The 17,206-nt window shown below is 43.8% G+C and overlaps 1 protein-coding gene across 2 annotated transcripts in view; it reads right to left on the bottom strand.

Annotated features, from left to right (window-relative positions):
- CNNM2 (cyclin and CBS domain divalent metal cation transport mediator 2) overlaps positions 1–17,206 on the bottom strand; it is a 143,604-nt gene that overhangs the window by 15,762 nt on the left and 110,636 nt on the right. For both annotated transcript variants that reach the window (XM_044240414.1, XM_044240415.1), the window contains exons 2-4: positions 14,819–14,962; positions 11,673–11,810; positions 9,543–9,712 (exon numbers count right to left, since the gene is read on the bottom strand). In XM_044240414.1, coding sequence (XP_044096349.1) covers positions 9,543–9,712; positions 11,673–11,810; positions 14,819–14,962 — 452 coding nt within the window. The remainder of the gene's footprint in view (positions 1–9,542; positions 9,713–11,672; positions 11,811–14,818; positions 14,963–17,206) is intronic.

Below are 17,206 nucleotides of genomic sequence, written 5' to 3'. Positions count from 1 at the left end.
CAGGCTCACTGGGTTTGTGCAGGAAGGCAGGGGGAGATGGGGCCGGGAGAGCAGTGTGGAGAGCTGGGGAGACCGCGGAGCTCCTGGGGGGACCGACTCGCGAGGCAGTGCTCGCTCGTGCACAGGGCACAGGGGCTCGGCTCTAGGAAGACACAGAGTCTCCCCACTGGGCTAGGAACCACGGGGCTGGAAGAAGGTGACTCGAGCAGAAGCTATGGATAACGGATCCACATGGTTTGGTGGAAGCAGAAGGGAGAAGGAAGCGTAACGAGAGCGGGGGAGTCACGTGGCAGAATCTGCTCTGAGTGACCGGAAGACGGGCAGCAGGAGCCCAGACAGAAACACGGGGAAGGCGCTGGTGCATCAGCGCTGGGGACAGGGGGCACAGGACATCTTCCCTTCCAGAAGAGTCCATCAAGAAAGGGTCCATCAAGAAAGACTGAATGTTGAATGAAGACTGAATGAATGAAGGTGAGGAGGAAGGTCAGGATGGAGATCAGGGAGGGGGAGAAGACGTGGTCACGAAGGGAGCAAAAGCCGGAAGCTGGCAGGAAAAGAACAGATGAGAGGCAGTGATCGGCTTCAGAGGCAGGGTCCCTAATAGAGGAGGGAAAGAAGAGGATGGGCAGGGACATAACACTCAGAGTGAGCAATAAAAACCCAGCGCCAGATGGAACAGATCTTTGCAGCTGCTGAACCATTTCTTCCTGCACTAACCCTTGACCTTGTATCGGGTATTTCCTATGTATGCTTGTGGCGTCTCTGGAATCAGAAGCCCAACAGTGGCTGCAGGACCATCTCATGACTGGGAATTTCTATGCAGAAAGTCAAGCTGACATCAGGCTCATCATGACTTCCATCTTTATGGGTCTCCAGTGGATCCGGAGCGTTTGTTTTACAAGCTACGAGGCCTTTGTATTCTGTGTCCCTGTAGATGGGCGGCCCTTCCCAGTTCTTTATAATTACTGTCAGAACCAGTAGGGTAATAGCTACTTCCCAAAAGACTGTCCGTAACAATACGGGGTCTGCCTCTTGGGACGGACCTTCTCCCAGAGCAGGGCACAGACCTCAGCCGCGCTCAGAACCCCTGCCACGTCAACTCAAAGGCAGAGATTCCCAGCTCTTGCTGTGCACTGCGAACACCTGGGGATTTAAAAAAACAAACTGAATACCTGATGTCTGGCTCCCACTCCCAGGCATTCTGCTAGAACTCGTGTGAGTGCGACCTGGGTAGGAGGACTTGAATAAAGCTCTCCGGTTGATTCTAGGTTGGGGCAAGTTTGGGAATCGTTGCCACGAGGCTCTGTTTGTGAACAATGGCCCCAGCTCTGGAGCCTCCGGGTACCCCCGGTCTCTCAGGAAACTCCCCGGGGAGTCACGGTGGCTGTGAGTCCGCCAAGTGAACAAGGACAGCAGCACAAAGACTCAAAGCTCTGGACCCTGGCCACCTTAGTCCATCTCTCTCTGACCCTCGGGACACAGCTGCAGGTGGGGAAGGCTCAGCCTTCTCCAGAAGCCCACCTGGTCAGCGCACATCACCGGGCTGACAGCGGGTTCAAGGGGTCCCCAGCTCCTCGTGCGTGGATTCCCAGAACTAGTAAAATATACCTCCAGCCTCAGAGATGGCATTGCCGCATTTGGGATTCACACCGATATTTTTTTAAAAACTCAGTCATCTCCTCTAACCACCATTTCGCATTGGACCAGACATCTCTACCCTCAAAATACAGAAAATATGTAATTTTAGAACAGACAGGTCTTTAAACCGAATATATGTAATTTCAGGACGTTCTTGCTGCAGCTGTCTTTATTTTTCTTACTTTGTCTCCAACCGGTGAAAACTTTGTTGAGCATCAGCACGAAGGAATCACTGCGCCGCCAGACGCCTTTTCCTTCATTTATAAAACTGCAGCGGATGATGGGATCCTGTGGTTCTTTCGATTCTAACTTTATAGGATTCTCCAGTTCCACATTTTTTTGAAAGATTTTATTTATTCATTTGACAGAGAGAGATCACAAGCAGGCATAGAGGCAGGCAGAGAGAGAGAGAGGAGGAAGCAGGCTCCCTGCTGAGCAGAGAGCCCGATGCGGGACTCGATCCCAGGACCCTGAGATCATGACCGGAGCCGAAGGCAGTGGCTCAACCCACCGAGCCACCCAGGTGCCCCCCAGTTCCACATTTTGAAAACTGCCCAGCCCTGTACTTCTCCCTACATAAGTGAAGCTTTTCTGACAGGCAGGTTTTAGAAACATCCAGTAAACGTTTTTTATTCCTGTTTGTGCGTCAATGGCTCCCCAAAGTGACCATGTCCAAAGAAACCTACCAGTCTGAAAATCGAAGCTGTCCCCAGGAGGAAATGGCTTGCATGGCCTCACGACCAATGTCCTTAGATAAGGACTTCTTCCATATAATGAGCTACAAACCAATTTCATCTCTGAAACATCCACAAATTTACTCTATACTCTAACAGCTCTCGCTCTCTCTCTCTCATTCACACACACACACACACACACACACACACACTCCCCAGCACAGGACATGACAGGGTCCCGAACGGAGAGCCCGGGCTTCATGTTTAAGCTGACAAACGAGAAGGCAGGCAACCCTGCCTCAGGCAAAGCTGCCTTCCCAAGTCAAGTCACCATCACAATTGCCCTAAACTTTCTCTGGAAGAAGGTCCTTAGGGAACTCTCCTCAAAGCTCCTAAGCATCCAGAAAGCACTAAAAGCAGTCTCGTGCTGTGACTGGCCACGAGGTGGGAGCCTGTGCTAGCCTCACTGGCACAAACAAGATTGAGTAGTCAGTCAATGGCACAGACTCAGGAGACCAAAGCCTCCCTCGGGCCATACACGCTGAGCATCGACATGGTCTGTTCACCTTCAAGTTCTTTTTTTCCTTTTCTTTTCTTTCTTCTTTTTTTTTTTTAAGTATCACCATTGCAAAGTATTCCATGGGGCTTGGTACCTGAAAGGAGGTGGCTGAATCCCAGGGGTGCGGACGCCAACCCAAGTTCACCAGCACTGCCCCGTAAGAGGGAGCGCACGACCCGGAGAGGGTCTGTTCCCAATCCGGAGTCTAGAGATGCAGTCTGGGGACAGCACGCTCCCTTCATGAATGTTTCGATTTTTAAAAAAACCTTCGGATGGTGAAAAACTTATTTTGGACCATCTGGTTGACCTTCTTCTAACCAAGTGCCACCAGTAGAGGTCAGTGCCAGGGCCTTAGGGCTCCGGATGGCGGCGGGAAGTTGTGCTCACGACCCAGTCATCATGGCTAAGCCTTGCTGCTCAGTCAACCAGGTGTTGTCAGAAAGAAGCAGCATTTCAGACTCCTCCCCAGCCCTACAGAGCCCACACGGGGACTGCTCTGCGTGTGCAAGCGTGAGGAGCCCTGCACTGGAGAGACGGGGACACAGGACGACCAAACATAAGCCAGTCACACCCAGTGGGTGCCAATAACGACACAGCATTCTGCACAAACATCCAAAGGAACTTGGATTGAACCAAGGGGTGAGGGGTCAGTCAGGGCTGGGCGCACGGAGACCCAAGGATGCTGAGTGCAAAAGGGCCTGCAGCAGAGCCCCCCGCCCTACTGGGGCCTGCGGCGCCTCCCCAGCAAATGTCCCAGACACATTTAAAATCCCAGGGTCCTGGGATCGAGCCCTGCCTCTGGCTTCCTGCTCAGCGGGAAGCCTGCTTCTCCTTCTCCCACTTGCCCTGCTTGTGCTCGTGGTCTCTCGCTGTCTCTCTCTTAATAAATCAATCAATAAATTTTTAAATAAATAGTTAATTACAAGTCTGGGTTTATACCAATTCTAACTCCCAAGAGCACAAAAGGAGCTTATACCTAGTTTCTATTTATGCATATCTGTGTATAATTTGTTAAAAAAAAACAGGGTCAACACTGGGTGTCCAAGTAATTTTTTTTTTCCTTTAAAACGGGTGCTAGCTGTACTTGACTCGGGATTATAGATCTGTTACTCACTGGGACACACAGACCCTGTAACTCAAAAATCCCCAAGAAAGGATTGGTATGGAAGGCTTCAAGTCCTCTTCCAGTAACAGGTGAAACGGTTTTAAGTAAAGTCAAGGGACAGGTAAGCTCCAAGATGCTACCTGCCTTGTCCACAAAGGAACAGACTTCATTCTACAGGGAAAAGCCCTTGTGAAGCCCTGTCAGAGGCCCTGAGGAGAGAGTGGGTGGAACAGCGGAAAAGCCACCACAAAATCTGAGGCAGGAAATCAAGCAGAAAAATTAACGCCAGTGGGGGGGGGGAAGTGCTCCTTTTACTGACTCTGTAATTGGCAAAGAAAAGAGCTATTTGTTTTCCTAGTATTCTATTTCTTATTTTTCAAAAAGTCAATCTGGCTATGTGCTGTGGAGGAACTATATATATATATATATATATATATATATAGTTATATATACAATTATATATATGTCTATACATATGTTTATATATATATGTTTATACATATGTGTATATATATATATTTTTTGCTTAGACATTTTATTCCCCAAGGGACCAAAAAAATCCTTCACTGTAAAATACCAACTCTGAATTAGGAAAATGGTTTATGGTAGTTATAATTATTGTGCACAGACTCTTGACATTTTTCTCTGTGCTTTCCGCTTCTTTCATGGCTGTATGATGGCCGCATCATATGGAAATACAAGTGGTTGAGACATATGTACTACTACTTTGTAATTAACAGATTTGCTATAAATATGTTTGCATCGATTGCCTGAGCATATAATTTCTTCAGATGTGTGCACATGAGTGATTTTATGTACTCCCAAAAGGAGGCTGTCAGTTTAAGGATAGGATTGGTTTTACGGCACTTTTTGTTGTTGTTGTTCACTATTCATCATGGATTTTTACAAAAATTTTTTTTCTTTTCTTTCTTTTTTTGTTTGTTCTCTAAAATTTAAAAAATGGATGCTTAATTTTGTCAGTTGCCTTTCTGCTATCTATAGGTAGGAGCATGAGGGCTTTTTTTCTTTACTACTTTCCTAATTAACACGGCACATTTTGGTTCTGTTGTTCTTTTTTTTTTTTTTTAATTAAAGATTATTTATTTATTTATTTATTTGAGAGAGAGAGAGAGAGAGTGAGAGAGAGCATGAGCGAGGAGAAGGTCAGAGGGAGAAGCAGACTCCCCGAGGAGCTGGGAGCCCGATGTGGGACTCGATCCCGGGACTCCGGGATCATGACCTGAGCCGAAGGCAGTCGTCCGAGCCACCCAGGCGTCCCTGGTTCCGTTGTTCTTAAACTAGCTCTGCGTTCCTAAAGAAACCTAATTTGGTCAGTCACAGGGAACAACTCTTTGGCGATGCTGCTCGTCTCTAACTGCTACCTCTTTAGTTGGGAAATTTGAAAACGTACCATCCTCGCCCATTTGTATCACACAGAAAATGAGCTCCTCCAAGTTTCAATTTTTTTTTCCAAGTAATTTCTTTGAATCTAGCTGTTTTAAAGGAGAAGAGAGAACTTCTTGTTTTGTTGTTTTTCTCTTTTATCACATTAATTACATCAATAGAATACTGATTTTGTTAATCTCTTAAAAGAACCAAATCTTAATATTATTTATGGGTTTTAAGGCTTTCTCATTAACACTTTTTTCATGACTATCTTTATTATTGAATTTGTTCTTTTCAGTTTGTTGCTTTGTTCTTTTTCTAGATAATGACACATTTTTTCCTTGTGTAAGCACTCAGAATAAAATTTCTTAAAACTTTGACACTGCTATAAGGCATCATTTAATAATGTCTCTAATGTGTTTTCTGTATTTTATGATATTCTATATATTTTCTAATTCAGTCGCTACTTAGAGTTTATCAGTTTGATGTTAATTATATTTTCGACATTTCCTTAATAGGTAATATGTATACATGGTAAGAAATTCAAATTCAAAGGGAGAAGTAACTCTCCCTTCCACGTTATGCCCAGTCCTCCAAGTCTCCCTCCTTAGAGGTGACTCCTGAGTAACCTTCTGGAGAGATTCATTTATATGAAGACACTCAGGAAACCCATGACAATACATTATAATGAGCTGTTCTGAGCCTTATGTATAAGCCTTTGGATGAGAACTGGTCACCATTTAAAAGTGGCTTAGTACTTTTCTTTTTTTTTTTTTTAAAGATTTTATTTATTTATTTGACAGAGAGAGATCACAGTAGACAGAGAGGCAGGCAGAGAGAGAGAGAGGGAAGCAGGCTCCCTGCGCAGGGAGCCCAATGTGGGACTCGATCCCAGGACCCTGAGATCATGACCTGAGCCGAAGGCAGCGGCTTAACCCACTGAGCCACCCAGGTGCCCGGCTTAGTACTTTTCAATGATATATTTTTAGGTCCAATTTCATTTCACTATGAGCTATACAGGTAGTTCTAGAAATTTCTGAGTTTAGTAGAACTTACATATGACATGGCAAATCATCAGCTTTACGTTGAAGTCACATAAAAGTTTCTAAAAAGTACTTCCCTGGCTTTAAATTTTCCTCCAAGTTCCTATTAATTGTGTTAGTTAAAACATTTTTTTTCTTGGTATGTTTACTCTTTTATGATGGTGGAATTATTTTCTATCAAAATTATATCCCTTTCCATTTCCATGGATACACACATCTATGAGTACTCAGTAGGTCCTTCGATTTACATGAGTCCAGCAAGGTCCCAAATTATCAAAAGGACAATTGAGGTTTTTTATTTGAAAGCAGCTCAAAAAAGGTATGATGTATTTGTTTTGTTGTTTAAGACATGCAGAGCCAATAAACTTTTGTGTTGTACTGTTTTTATCACTGTCCTTACTGATTCTCATCCAGTACATTTTAGTTAAAAAACTCTAACTTTTTCAGATAAAACTTTAGGTGGCAGCCTTTTTATACTTACGGAGTGGGAGCTATGTGCCCAGTAACTTCAAGATTCATTCTTTTAATTAAGCTTAAATGGCTTACTTCAAATAAATTCGATCTTATTTCATTTAGAGTTTAAACTCAGAGCGATGAGTTTCTATTTATAATGACATTCCAAATATCAATGACTTAATAGAAGAATTTTTTTCCCGTATCTACAGAAGAGGGCTGCTCACTGGCTTCGGGGCCAGGAACAGAAGGCACATAACCACAGCTCGTTTCTGATTTAATGCTCTAGCAGACAGGGAAACATGCCCAATAACCTGGCACCAATTTCCCCAGCTGGGCTAGTGACATTTCAGTGAGGAATATACTTTGTAAAAGGTGACAGCTGTGCTGGATTGACAGGGATCATCCTATTTCATTTTCTTATACTCCGGGTACCTTGGGTAATTGGCTGGCCTACAAGAACCTAATTTTCATTGAACTCCATAGTTCAAACACCTCCATAAATCCTCTTAATCCAATACATACACTATTTATAAAAAAAAAAAAAATCTCCATGACATCATCAGTTCAGCAACTCAAAAAAAAAAAAAAAAAAAGGTCCCATCTCTATAAATACTTAACATGATGTAGGGGTTCAAATACAGGTAACATACACACAAATCCTTTATCAAAAATTGACTTAAAGGGGTGCCGGGGTGGCTCAGTGGGTTAAAGCCTCTGCCTTCGGCTCAGGTCATGATCCTAGGGTTCTGGGATTGAGTCCCGAACTGGGCTCTCTGTTCAGCAGGGAGCCTGCTTCCCCTCCTCTCTCTCTCTCTCCTTTTGATCTCTGTCAAACAAATAAGTAAAATCTTAAAAAAAAAATCACCTTAAAGATTTACTGGTAAATGAATGGGGAGTATGAAGTCCCTCTTCCACAAAATCTCTTTTTAGATCTTTCAGCCAGGAAACGGCTTTGTTATACACCAACAGAACATTCCCGAATCGCACTTCATACAGGCTAACTATGTAAAAGTCGACAACTGAAAGACACATAGTTTCTAATATTACTCCTGAAATTCACCATGTCCATCCTTTAAGTCTTCCTAAGCAAAGTGTAATCCAAAATTTAGTGTAGTCCAAGTTTCTCCAGGTTTAAGGAATATTCCCATCTCACTTAGAAGAAGCACCAATGTTTTATTCTTTTGCTACAGTACATTAACTCCCGGAAGCCCCCTCAGAGGTTCAAGTGTGTGTATCTCCAGAGAAAAAGAAAACAAACAAACAAACAATGCAGGACTGAATGAGACTAAAGTTAATACAAAAATCAGGGTATTGAATTAGAAAACCTGCCAAGAGAGGTTTCCACGAAAGAATATATGAAAGTGGCAGGTGACTAGTTAACACATGGTTTTTTTCTATAGTTTCTTCTTTCCTCCTCCAGACATCACGACAGCATCCAAACAGGGACATGAGCACACCACTTTGCAGAGTTTCCTTCATCTGGACATCTGATAAGAGTTGCTTTCAAATAAAAAGAACTTCTTTAATTATCCTTCAGGTAACTGGGACCTTGCTGGACTCACGTAAATTGTAGGCCCTACTAAGTCCTCAATATACTTTTTTTTTAAAGATCTTTATTTATTTGACAGAGATCACAAGTAGGCAAAGAGGTAGGCAGAGAGAAAAGGGGAAGCAGGCTCCCTGCTGAGCAGAGAGCCCGAGGTGGGGCTCGATCCCAGGACCCTGAGATCATGACCTGAAGCAAAGGCAAACACTTAACCAACTGAGCCACCCAGGCACCCCATCAATATACTTTTCTAATAATCCCTCTAATTCATACCTAGGAAATCACAGAAAGTAGGAGAATGCTTAAGGGGCTAGGACTCTTTTACAGGAAATCAGTCTTTACTCAGTGTAAGTAATTCTTCAGTAAGGAGGCATAAGCAGTCAATAAAACCAACACTTCGTCCATTGTACTGCTTGGTTTCCATGTCAATGATGGTGTTCTATCAAACGAAACTGGAATAGAATAAGGGCCTCCCCCAACTCAAGCACCAAAACCCCTCAAGGACGGTACAGAATGGATGGACCTTCTCACCTGATAGAGTGGATTATGTTATTACTGAAAAGGAACGAAGTTTCCATTGCCATGAGAGGCTGTGATGATTACATTAGTTCCTCTGTAGAACAGCCTGGTTAGTAACCAGGAATAAAAACAATAATAAATGGATTGATTTGATGTTGTTAAGGGAAGAGATAGTATGTTACCTCTAGGAAGCTATAAACGACCAAGTCCTAATGAAGAGTGAAAAAAAGAAAAAGATGATAAGAGAGACCCCAGGAAGTCACCACACTTAAATTTCAAATACCCAATCAAGACTTGGGTGTGTACAGGGACTTCTCCAAACTCTTCAAAAAAATATAAACAACTGAATTCACCCTTCTTCACATGAATGCCTCCATGCCTCAGCAGCCAGTCAGTGCTCTTCAGTATTGGAAATTGAAGTAACTAATGACATTGCTTTATGCTGAAATTATTTTACAGAGAGGAAAACAGGGGGAGGAAATCCTCCCACGTATCAAGTGACCCCAGAAGTTAGGTATGTGAACCTGGACACCCGTTCACCTAGAGAAAAGTCTCCTCAGAACCGGAAGGACAGGTACGCAGTGAGATCAAACAACGATTGAATAATTCTTCTGACCTGCAAAATGAGAACGAAGTAGTCCACAGGTTTGTTTCGCTGGTAGAGGTAGTATTCTGGGGCCTTCTTGTTCTTCTCATCATACTTCAGTTCCTGGATGACATTGGGGTGCTTTAGCAGCCTTAGAAGGATCTTCTCTGACATCTGGGATGGGCTAAATGCTTCTACTTCTATAGATATAAACACAACTTGATATTACACTTCAAATGGATGGAAAAAAAAATCATACTAGTGATTAAGGAGTTTAGAATATAAGGATATTCGGAACCAAAGCAATACAATATGGATTAAAGACACTTCCGTTTGGTGATCCACTGGGGGGGAGGTTACCTGGGAGAAATTAGAAAACACCAACGTCTCGTATTTGTTTAAGTATTTCCTTTTCAACCCGTCATTGGTTTCAGTTCTTACAAAATTGCCCTAATTTTCTGATACCAATCGAAGTCTACCAGAAGCAGGCTCCTGACTGCCAGGACACCCTCTGACAGGCCACCACAGTCTGACCGTCCAACAACAGCCGAAGGAAGAAGCAAAGGTCAGGAAGCATCTAGGTGTGGGTTAGTACCAGGTGCCCAGACGAAAGGCTCCACCTCTCATTCTCCCACTCCACTACCCTGAGAGAGTCTGGGAACAAAGGCAGGCGGAGATTCAGAAGAGAAGCAAGGCACGTGCACACAGCGACATGCACTCCAACTTGCTAACTAAAAAAAATTAAAAAAAAAAATAATGTGTATCTGTATCGGCAAAAGGAATCCATTTTATTTCCGGTACCCAAACTCGGAATTACTGGCTTAGGGCTGCTTGATTGAAACTGGACTTCCCGGCATCTCAGAGGCAGAGTCAGAGAACATTTAAAGTATGGTTCCGCAATGGTGAACAACATTACCAGAATTTGAAAATTAAGTTAAAGATACGGTTTGTATGTTTAAAAAACTGCTGTCACGAGGTGAACCATAAATTCGGTATTAGCTTCTGTACTAGCTTTCGTAATAACGAAATGAGGTGGTACCCTGTAGAAGTTTTGGAAAATACAGAAGATAAAAGAGGAAAAGAAAATCACGTAGGAAGCCACCACGCTGTCCCTCTCAGCAGGTGGTGAGCACATGTGCCTGTGTGATCTCACAGTTTTATGTGTTCTTTTTTTTTCCTCACCTCAAATTAAATTATGAATAACTTCCCAGCTCATAAATATTCTACTCTGAGCATTTCTAGGTATCTGAAAACAGGGTCTTAAGGAGTATATAACATCCATTGCATGGCTACTGTTAGCCTTCTTTTCGAAATATTTTAAGTATGCTCCATATAGCTGAAGGGCACGGGTCGCCCATCTTGGACACAGACGTCTTCTACAGGCCACTGGGTACTTTCAGATTTTCTCACGTTTCCCCTGGCCCACAGAGCTCACCCTTCACCTAGACAGCCACTTGGGGATGTGAGAAGGGTTAGTCAGTCTCTTAAGTCCATTCAACCTTGACCTTTCTGGAGCAGTCAGTGCCGGCTGGATTGGTGGTTTTAATAATGTGAACGCTTGCCTCCTGGAATGGGCCCAAGTTAATTTGACTTGAAGAGGCCCCGAGAAATCCACGTCAAAGCGCTTAGAATTTCTGATGTCACGGACATCCTAAGAGATAGACTTAATTCTGAGAATCTATTTTTTCTTCTTTGCAAATCAGAGCACCCGTGTTACCACTGAGGTCCGGCTGTTCTTCCAAGGCAAGCTGGAGAGAGAATTACTCCAGGAGGTGGTGTCTGGTCTGCACGGCCAGTCTACGCCACCAGCAGGCTCTCCCCGGCACTGAGCTGGAAGCAGATGACCTGACCTACTGTTCACATGCAGTGTGCCACTAACATTCATCCTTACCTTTCAGACCAATTTTAAGTTACTGGTCCACCCCTGGTAAATGTCTCAGAGGGTTCATGCCGACACTGAACACAGGAGAGGAGAGAATTTAAAAAGAAAAAAACAAAACAAAACAAAACAAAACAAAAAAACAAAAAACAAAACACAAAAGTGGCATTACTTATCACCCCATTTCCCCGTCCCCACCCCCAGCCCACCCCAGTCAGCGGTGGGTGAGAAACACGGTCCAGGGTTCGGAGAGATCGCAAACTGTGATAAGCTGCACTTGCCTGTTGCTAGGAAACGGTGCATGGCCAGGAGAAGCTGTGGTGATATTTTAACCTTCATCTCGCTGTCTGTCTGCTTAAAGGCAGAAAAATCTTGCTTTCTTTCCCGATGGGCCACTTTCTTTTTCGTTCTGTTATCAGCTGACCGAAGAACAAGAAAAGATAAAAGGAAATGCATTCGATTACATCAGGGCACTTTTTGAATGAAAAGGACACAATCCACTGGAAAGGCTAGACTACCTCCAGATCGCGGGCACTCTAGGCACCAACGCCCCACAGAAAAAGGAGGAGAGAGAATCCTCCACAAATCAGTGCAGCACAGTCATGACCCAATTCAAAGCAAGGCAACTAGGACCAACGGTAAACATTCTCCACAAAGATCTTCAGAGCCCTTGTGAGTACACGACAGGGACAAAACCCTCACACAAGCCATGTAACCCCACAGTGATGGCATGCATCTCAGGGCCTACACAGTCTCCTGTCACTCGGTGTCAACACACTGCGGGGAAGAACAATCACCGGGTGACAGAAGACACAGGGAAGGGTGCCCTGCCTTGCAGAGGCTTTTAGCCTCTGCTGAAACAGGGAAAACAAACATCTGAACAAAACCTCTTCAGAAACAGAAAATAATGCTTTCATAGAACATATCTGTTAGCTTCATTTCTACCCCAGACCCGGAGATCCTCAAGGTCAAGCAAATACGAAGAAGGTCAACCAGAAGAGAGGTCGGCATACTTCCTCTGTCGAGGGCTAGGTAGTATTTCAGGCTCTGGGGGCCACACGGTGTCTGTTGGATCTGCTCAACCCTACTGCTGAACAGAAGCAACCATATGTGAAAAAGCTAACAGGGCGTGTGCCAACAAAACTTTATAATGGAGATGAAATTCGAATTTCATAGTATTTTCTCATGTCTCTAAGTAATTATTCTTTTCATGTTTTCAATGATTACCCAATGTAAAAAACAAACAAAAATTCTCAGCTTGGGGGCTCTCCAAACACTGGCGGCCACTTGTGGGCTGTAGTTTTTTGTTGTTGTTTTTACAAACCCCTGATCTAGACGTTATCTAATACAAAACCCTTTTCCAGTACTTTTCTCAACAGAGAAATGATCAAGAAAAAACTTGGTTAAAGACAAGACCTTAATCGCTCACTCCTCTCTCAAGAACCCTGAGTCTGGGGGTGCCTGGGTGGCTCAGTGGGTTAAGCCGCTGCCTTCGGCTTGGGTCATGATCTCAGGGTCCTGGGATCGAGTCCTGCATCGGGCTCTCTGCTCAGCAGGGAGCCTGCTTCCCCCTCTCTCTCTCTGCCTGCCTCTGCATCTACTTGTGATTTCTCTCTGTCAAATAAATAAATTAAATCTTTAAAAAAAAAAAAGAACCCTGAGTCTGTGCGCTATTACCATTTCATGCCTAGGGCCAAGCAGACTTAATTACCAGGCTGGTCCTGGGGTGAGGGCAATCGTAACTTATCATTTTCTTCTGTCTCGAATTCTTTTCAGAATCAGACAGCATAAATCAACACTACATTTCCAACTAATTTTCTAATGGCAAACGTAGTCCTCAGAGTCCTGATCGCCTCTCGACCTCAAGGATATCCCTAAAACCATGTGGTCAGCATTCCATCCAGCCAGGCAGGCTGGGCAACACTTCTGTGTGAAATCAGTTTAATCGAGGTTTAAGAGACTTTAACTGGAAAGCAAACATAAGATCTCCTATCTCCTAAGTACTTTAGTTATCTTTCTTATGATGAGTACCACCCCTGAAGAGACAAACAAAAAATCTATCTCTATATATAGATATATAAAGAGGCACACTTGGTATTAAATGGTCACTCTAAGGAAGGATGAAAAGACAGTCAACACACAAGTAACAATATTCTTTATTATGTGATCTCTGACTACTCTCCAAGTGTCAAGAAGATAAAACATATAGGAAATGGTGATTTTAAAGAACGCATTAATATATAGATGAGAAAAAAGACACATTTTCAGAAGCAAGACATTTCCTAAATATCAAGTTTATCCTTCCAAGGGTACACGGAAGACTCTCATTATTAAAATGAGGAACGTTCCCATCTAGCAGGACTAAATAAAAATGCTCTGTTTTAAGCAAGGCAGGCCCCATCCCAGGGGCCCCAGGCCATGTGAACAATCCATTTCCCTTTTAAGTCATGCTTTAATAAGCCAAACAGAACAAACAGAGCCCAGATACTCTTCTCTGGCCCACCTGTGAGAGCCCCAAACATCTCCAGGCAAACACGCCCCTGTCTCGTTATTAATCTCTTGAAAGAGATTACTAAGATTCTACTAAGAATGAGGCTGAAGAAGGTTTACACCCCACAGTCCAACAATCCAGTTGAGGACTTCAGTGAGACAGGATTCCGCTTCAATACTCAGCCCAGGATTGTTTACCTCACACGCCAAGACCAGCGGATCTTCCCCTCCCTCTACAAACAAGCCCAGAGACTTCTACCCCCTTCACCCATTTCCCCCGGCCCTCCCAAAGAAGATAGAGTAGCACAGAAAGGGAAAAACACATTCCTATTGTGTACCCTACCCTGTCCTGCTTCCCATCCCTCCCAGTCAGCACTCCTTGCCACAGCAAAGCTACACGCACAAACCTCAGCTCTACCCTGGCCCCTGGGTTCTAGAACAAGGACCTTTAAATGGTGGCAATCCATCCATTTAACAAATCCTCCTCACAAGCACTTGAATTTGGACCTTAAGTAGAAAAAGAAATTTATCTGAACACAACTGCCTAGCTGTGGAAAATAAAAATGTAGTGAAGAGCAACTCTTTTACCACACCTACAATAAAAGTAAAAACCAAGAAGGGAGTTTTCTGTTCAGGGCAAGTAATGCCCTCATCCCTTGTTAGAAGAAGTTGGCTTTCCAAAAAAAAAAAAAGACAAAAACAAAAATGAAATACTGCCACTCTACACCACAGGCCCTGCCCCTCCTTTCCCCCCTCTGATGAAGGTTCTGGAACACACCGCTAAGTGGTGTGCTCCACATACACACAGCACATACACATAGGCACAGCACGTCATGAGAGACAGAGGCAAGAGGCCACTGGAGACGAGAGCAGACTCACGAACGAGATGACAGAAAACAGCCACGGTTTTGAAAAAAATCACACTCCGACTACTCACTGTATAAATCTGTTTCGTCTAGAATCTCAGATTTGATGATTTCTTCAATCACGTCTTCTAATGTGACAATTCCCAGAACTTCATAAAACGGGTCCCCTTCTCCCTCATTGTTCACTCGCTGCACAATGGCCAAATGAGATTTACCTTTAAAGAAAAGAAAACAAAGTTGAGGAAGCAATTCTCTGAATCTCCGGAAGGAAGTCTGGCACGGGATCATGTTAAGAACAGAGGCGAACGCAGAGACCGGATGATCCAAGTCTGCATCTCGGCATTTAAACACGGGGTGGAAATGGCACAGGCAAATGGAAAAGTTTCCCGAGTCATCGAAAGCAAGACGATTGAGCAGGAAGAGCCTCGGCTTCTACACACGTCGGCCTGCGCCCCGTTACCATTCGCTTCCTCGTGGGGTGGGTCTTCAATCATGTCGGCCCTTCCTCTGTGACCTTATAGCAACTGCCTTTATTTTTTAATTTTTTTATTTTTTAGGAGAATGGTTCTCCAAGTGTGGTCTGTGGACCCTTAGGGATGCCCAAGACCCTCTTAGGAGGGCAGCGAGGTCCGACGATTTCCAGTGGAACACTCAACGTTCCCGACCTTTTGCACTGTGCTGGGGTTTGAGCCCATCAGGCAAAGCTGCCCAAGCACAAAGCGAGGCAGTGGGGGCAGACCGGGTTCTCTGCCACCACACATGCTCAGGAAATGGGGGGAAAGTCCATTTCTCTTCAGAATGTCCCTGGTGAAGATGTAAAAATTAATTTCGTTAAATCTTGACATTGAGTACTTATCCTTTAATACTGTACGTGGCAAAAGGAGACCCCCCTTAAAACACTTGAGTCGCATCCTGAGGTATAATCGTTGTCTTGAGGAAAGGCACTTACACAACTGTTTGCACGGGCAGGTTGCACTAGCCACGTTTTTCACTGGACGTCATTTTTATCTGAAGGGTAAGTACCCAAGGGATGGTGTTTAGACTTGTATATCTGGCAAATATTTCCTTGAAAACGGACAAAATTAGCCTGCAACATTAAGGAAAACAACAGCAGCATTTGCTGGTGATAAAATTTGAGCTTTCACAGGAAAATCAGGATTTGGGGAAACTTGTGTCCACCACAGGCTTGAGAACTTCTCGACAAGGAGTTTTCTGATAAAGTAATGAGTGGGATTTTTAAAAATACTGAATAATGAAATGGGTCAACATTTCAAAGATCTACAGGACTTTCTGAACCAGTATTTTCCAAATGGCCATGGGAATGGTGCTACCAAGTCATGCACAGGTAAACAATCTATTCAGAGTACAAGACAGAACAACAGATTCTTTTTTCCTCTCATACCCAATTTTAGTATTTTTTAAAAGACGCTTTTATTTAAATTCCAGTTATTTAACAGACTGGGTAGCATGAGTGTCAAGTGTACGATTTAGTGATTCAACAACTCCATGCAACACCCAGCGCTCATTGCCATAAGTGCCTTCCTTGATCCCGGTCACCTATTTCCCCCATCTTCCCACTCACCCCCTCTCTGGTCACCATCAGTTTGTTCTCTACAGTTACAGAGTCTGCAGCTTGGTTATACCAATGGATTTCTTTTTTCGTTTTCTTTCTTTCTTTTTCTTTTAAAAGATATTTATTTATTTATTTATTTGACAGACAGATCACAGGTAAGCAGAGAGGGGAGAGGGGAAGCAGGTTCCCTGCCGAGCAGAGAGCCTGATGCGGGACTAGATCCCAGGACCACGAGATCATGACCTGAGCTGAAGGCAGAGGCTTAACCCACTGAGCCACCCAGGTACCCCTAGACCAATGGATTTCTTAAAATAAACTATTTATTTGGAATAATTTTAGATTGACAGAAAAGCTGTAAAGACAGTGCAGAATGCCTGTGGAGCCTTTCCTCAGTTGCCCCCATTGTCAACACCCTGCATTACCACAACATATTTGTAAAACTAAGAAATTGACAATTGATACAATAAATTCCAGACTTATTTGGGATTTCACCAGTTTTTCCATTAACTCTCTCTTTCTGTTCTAATATCCAGTCCAGAGTACCACACTGCATTCAGGTGTCCTGTCTCCTCTGGCATCTGACAGTTTCTTAGTCTTTGTTTTTTTATGACCTCGACAATCAAGGAGTACTGGTCAGGAATCCTGTAGAATGTCCTTTGATTTGGGTTTGTCTGATGTTTTCTCGTGATTAGACTGGGGTTCTGGGTTTTCTAGTTACATCACATCAGGGCTTTCTCGACAGCCACATGACATTTCCAGTTTCTCTACTGTCCAGTTACTCATTTTTCTTCTTTCTCCAATTCTATCTCTTGGAAGCCGGTCATGAAGTCCAACCCACCCTCACAGAGTGGGGAGGAGTAGAAATGAAGCTCTCCTTCCTGGACTG

This window comes from Neovison vison, chromosome 2 (genome assembly GCF_020171115.1).
Source record: "Neovison vison isolate M4711 chromosome 2, ASM_NN_V1, whole genome shotgun sequence".
Classification (NCBI taxonomy): domain Eukaryota; kingdom Metazoa; phylum Chordata; class Mammalia; order Carnivora; family Mustelidae; genus Neogale; species Neogale vison.
This window is presented reverse-complemented; position numbering and strand designations above follow the sequence as displayed.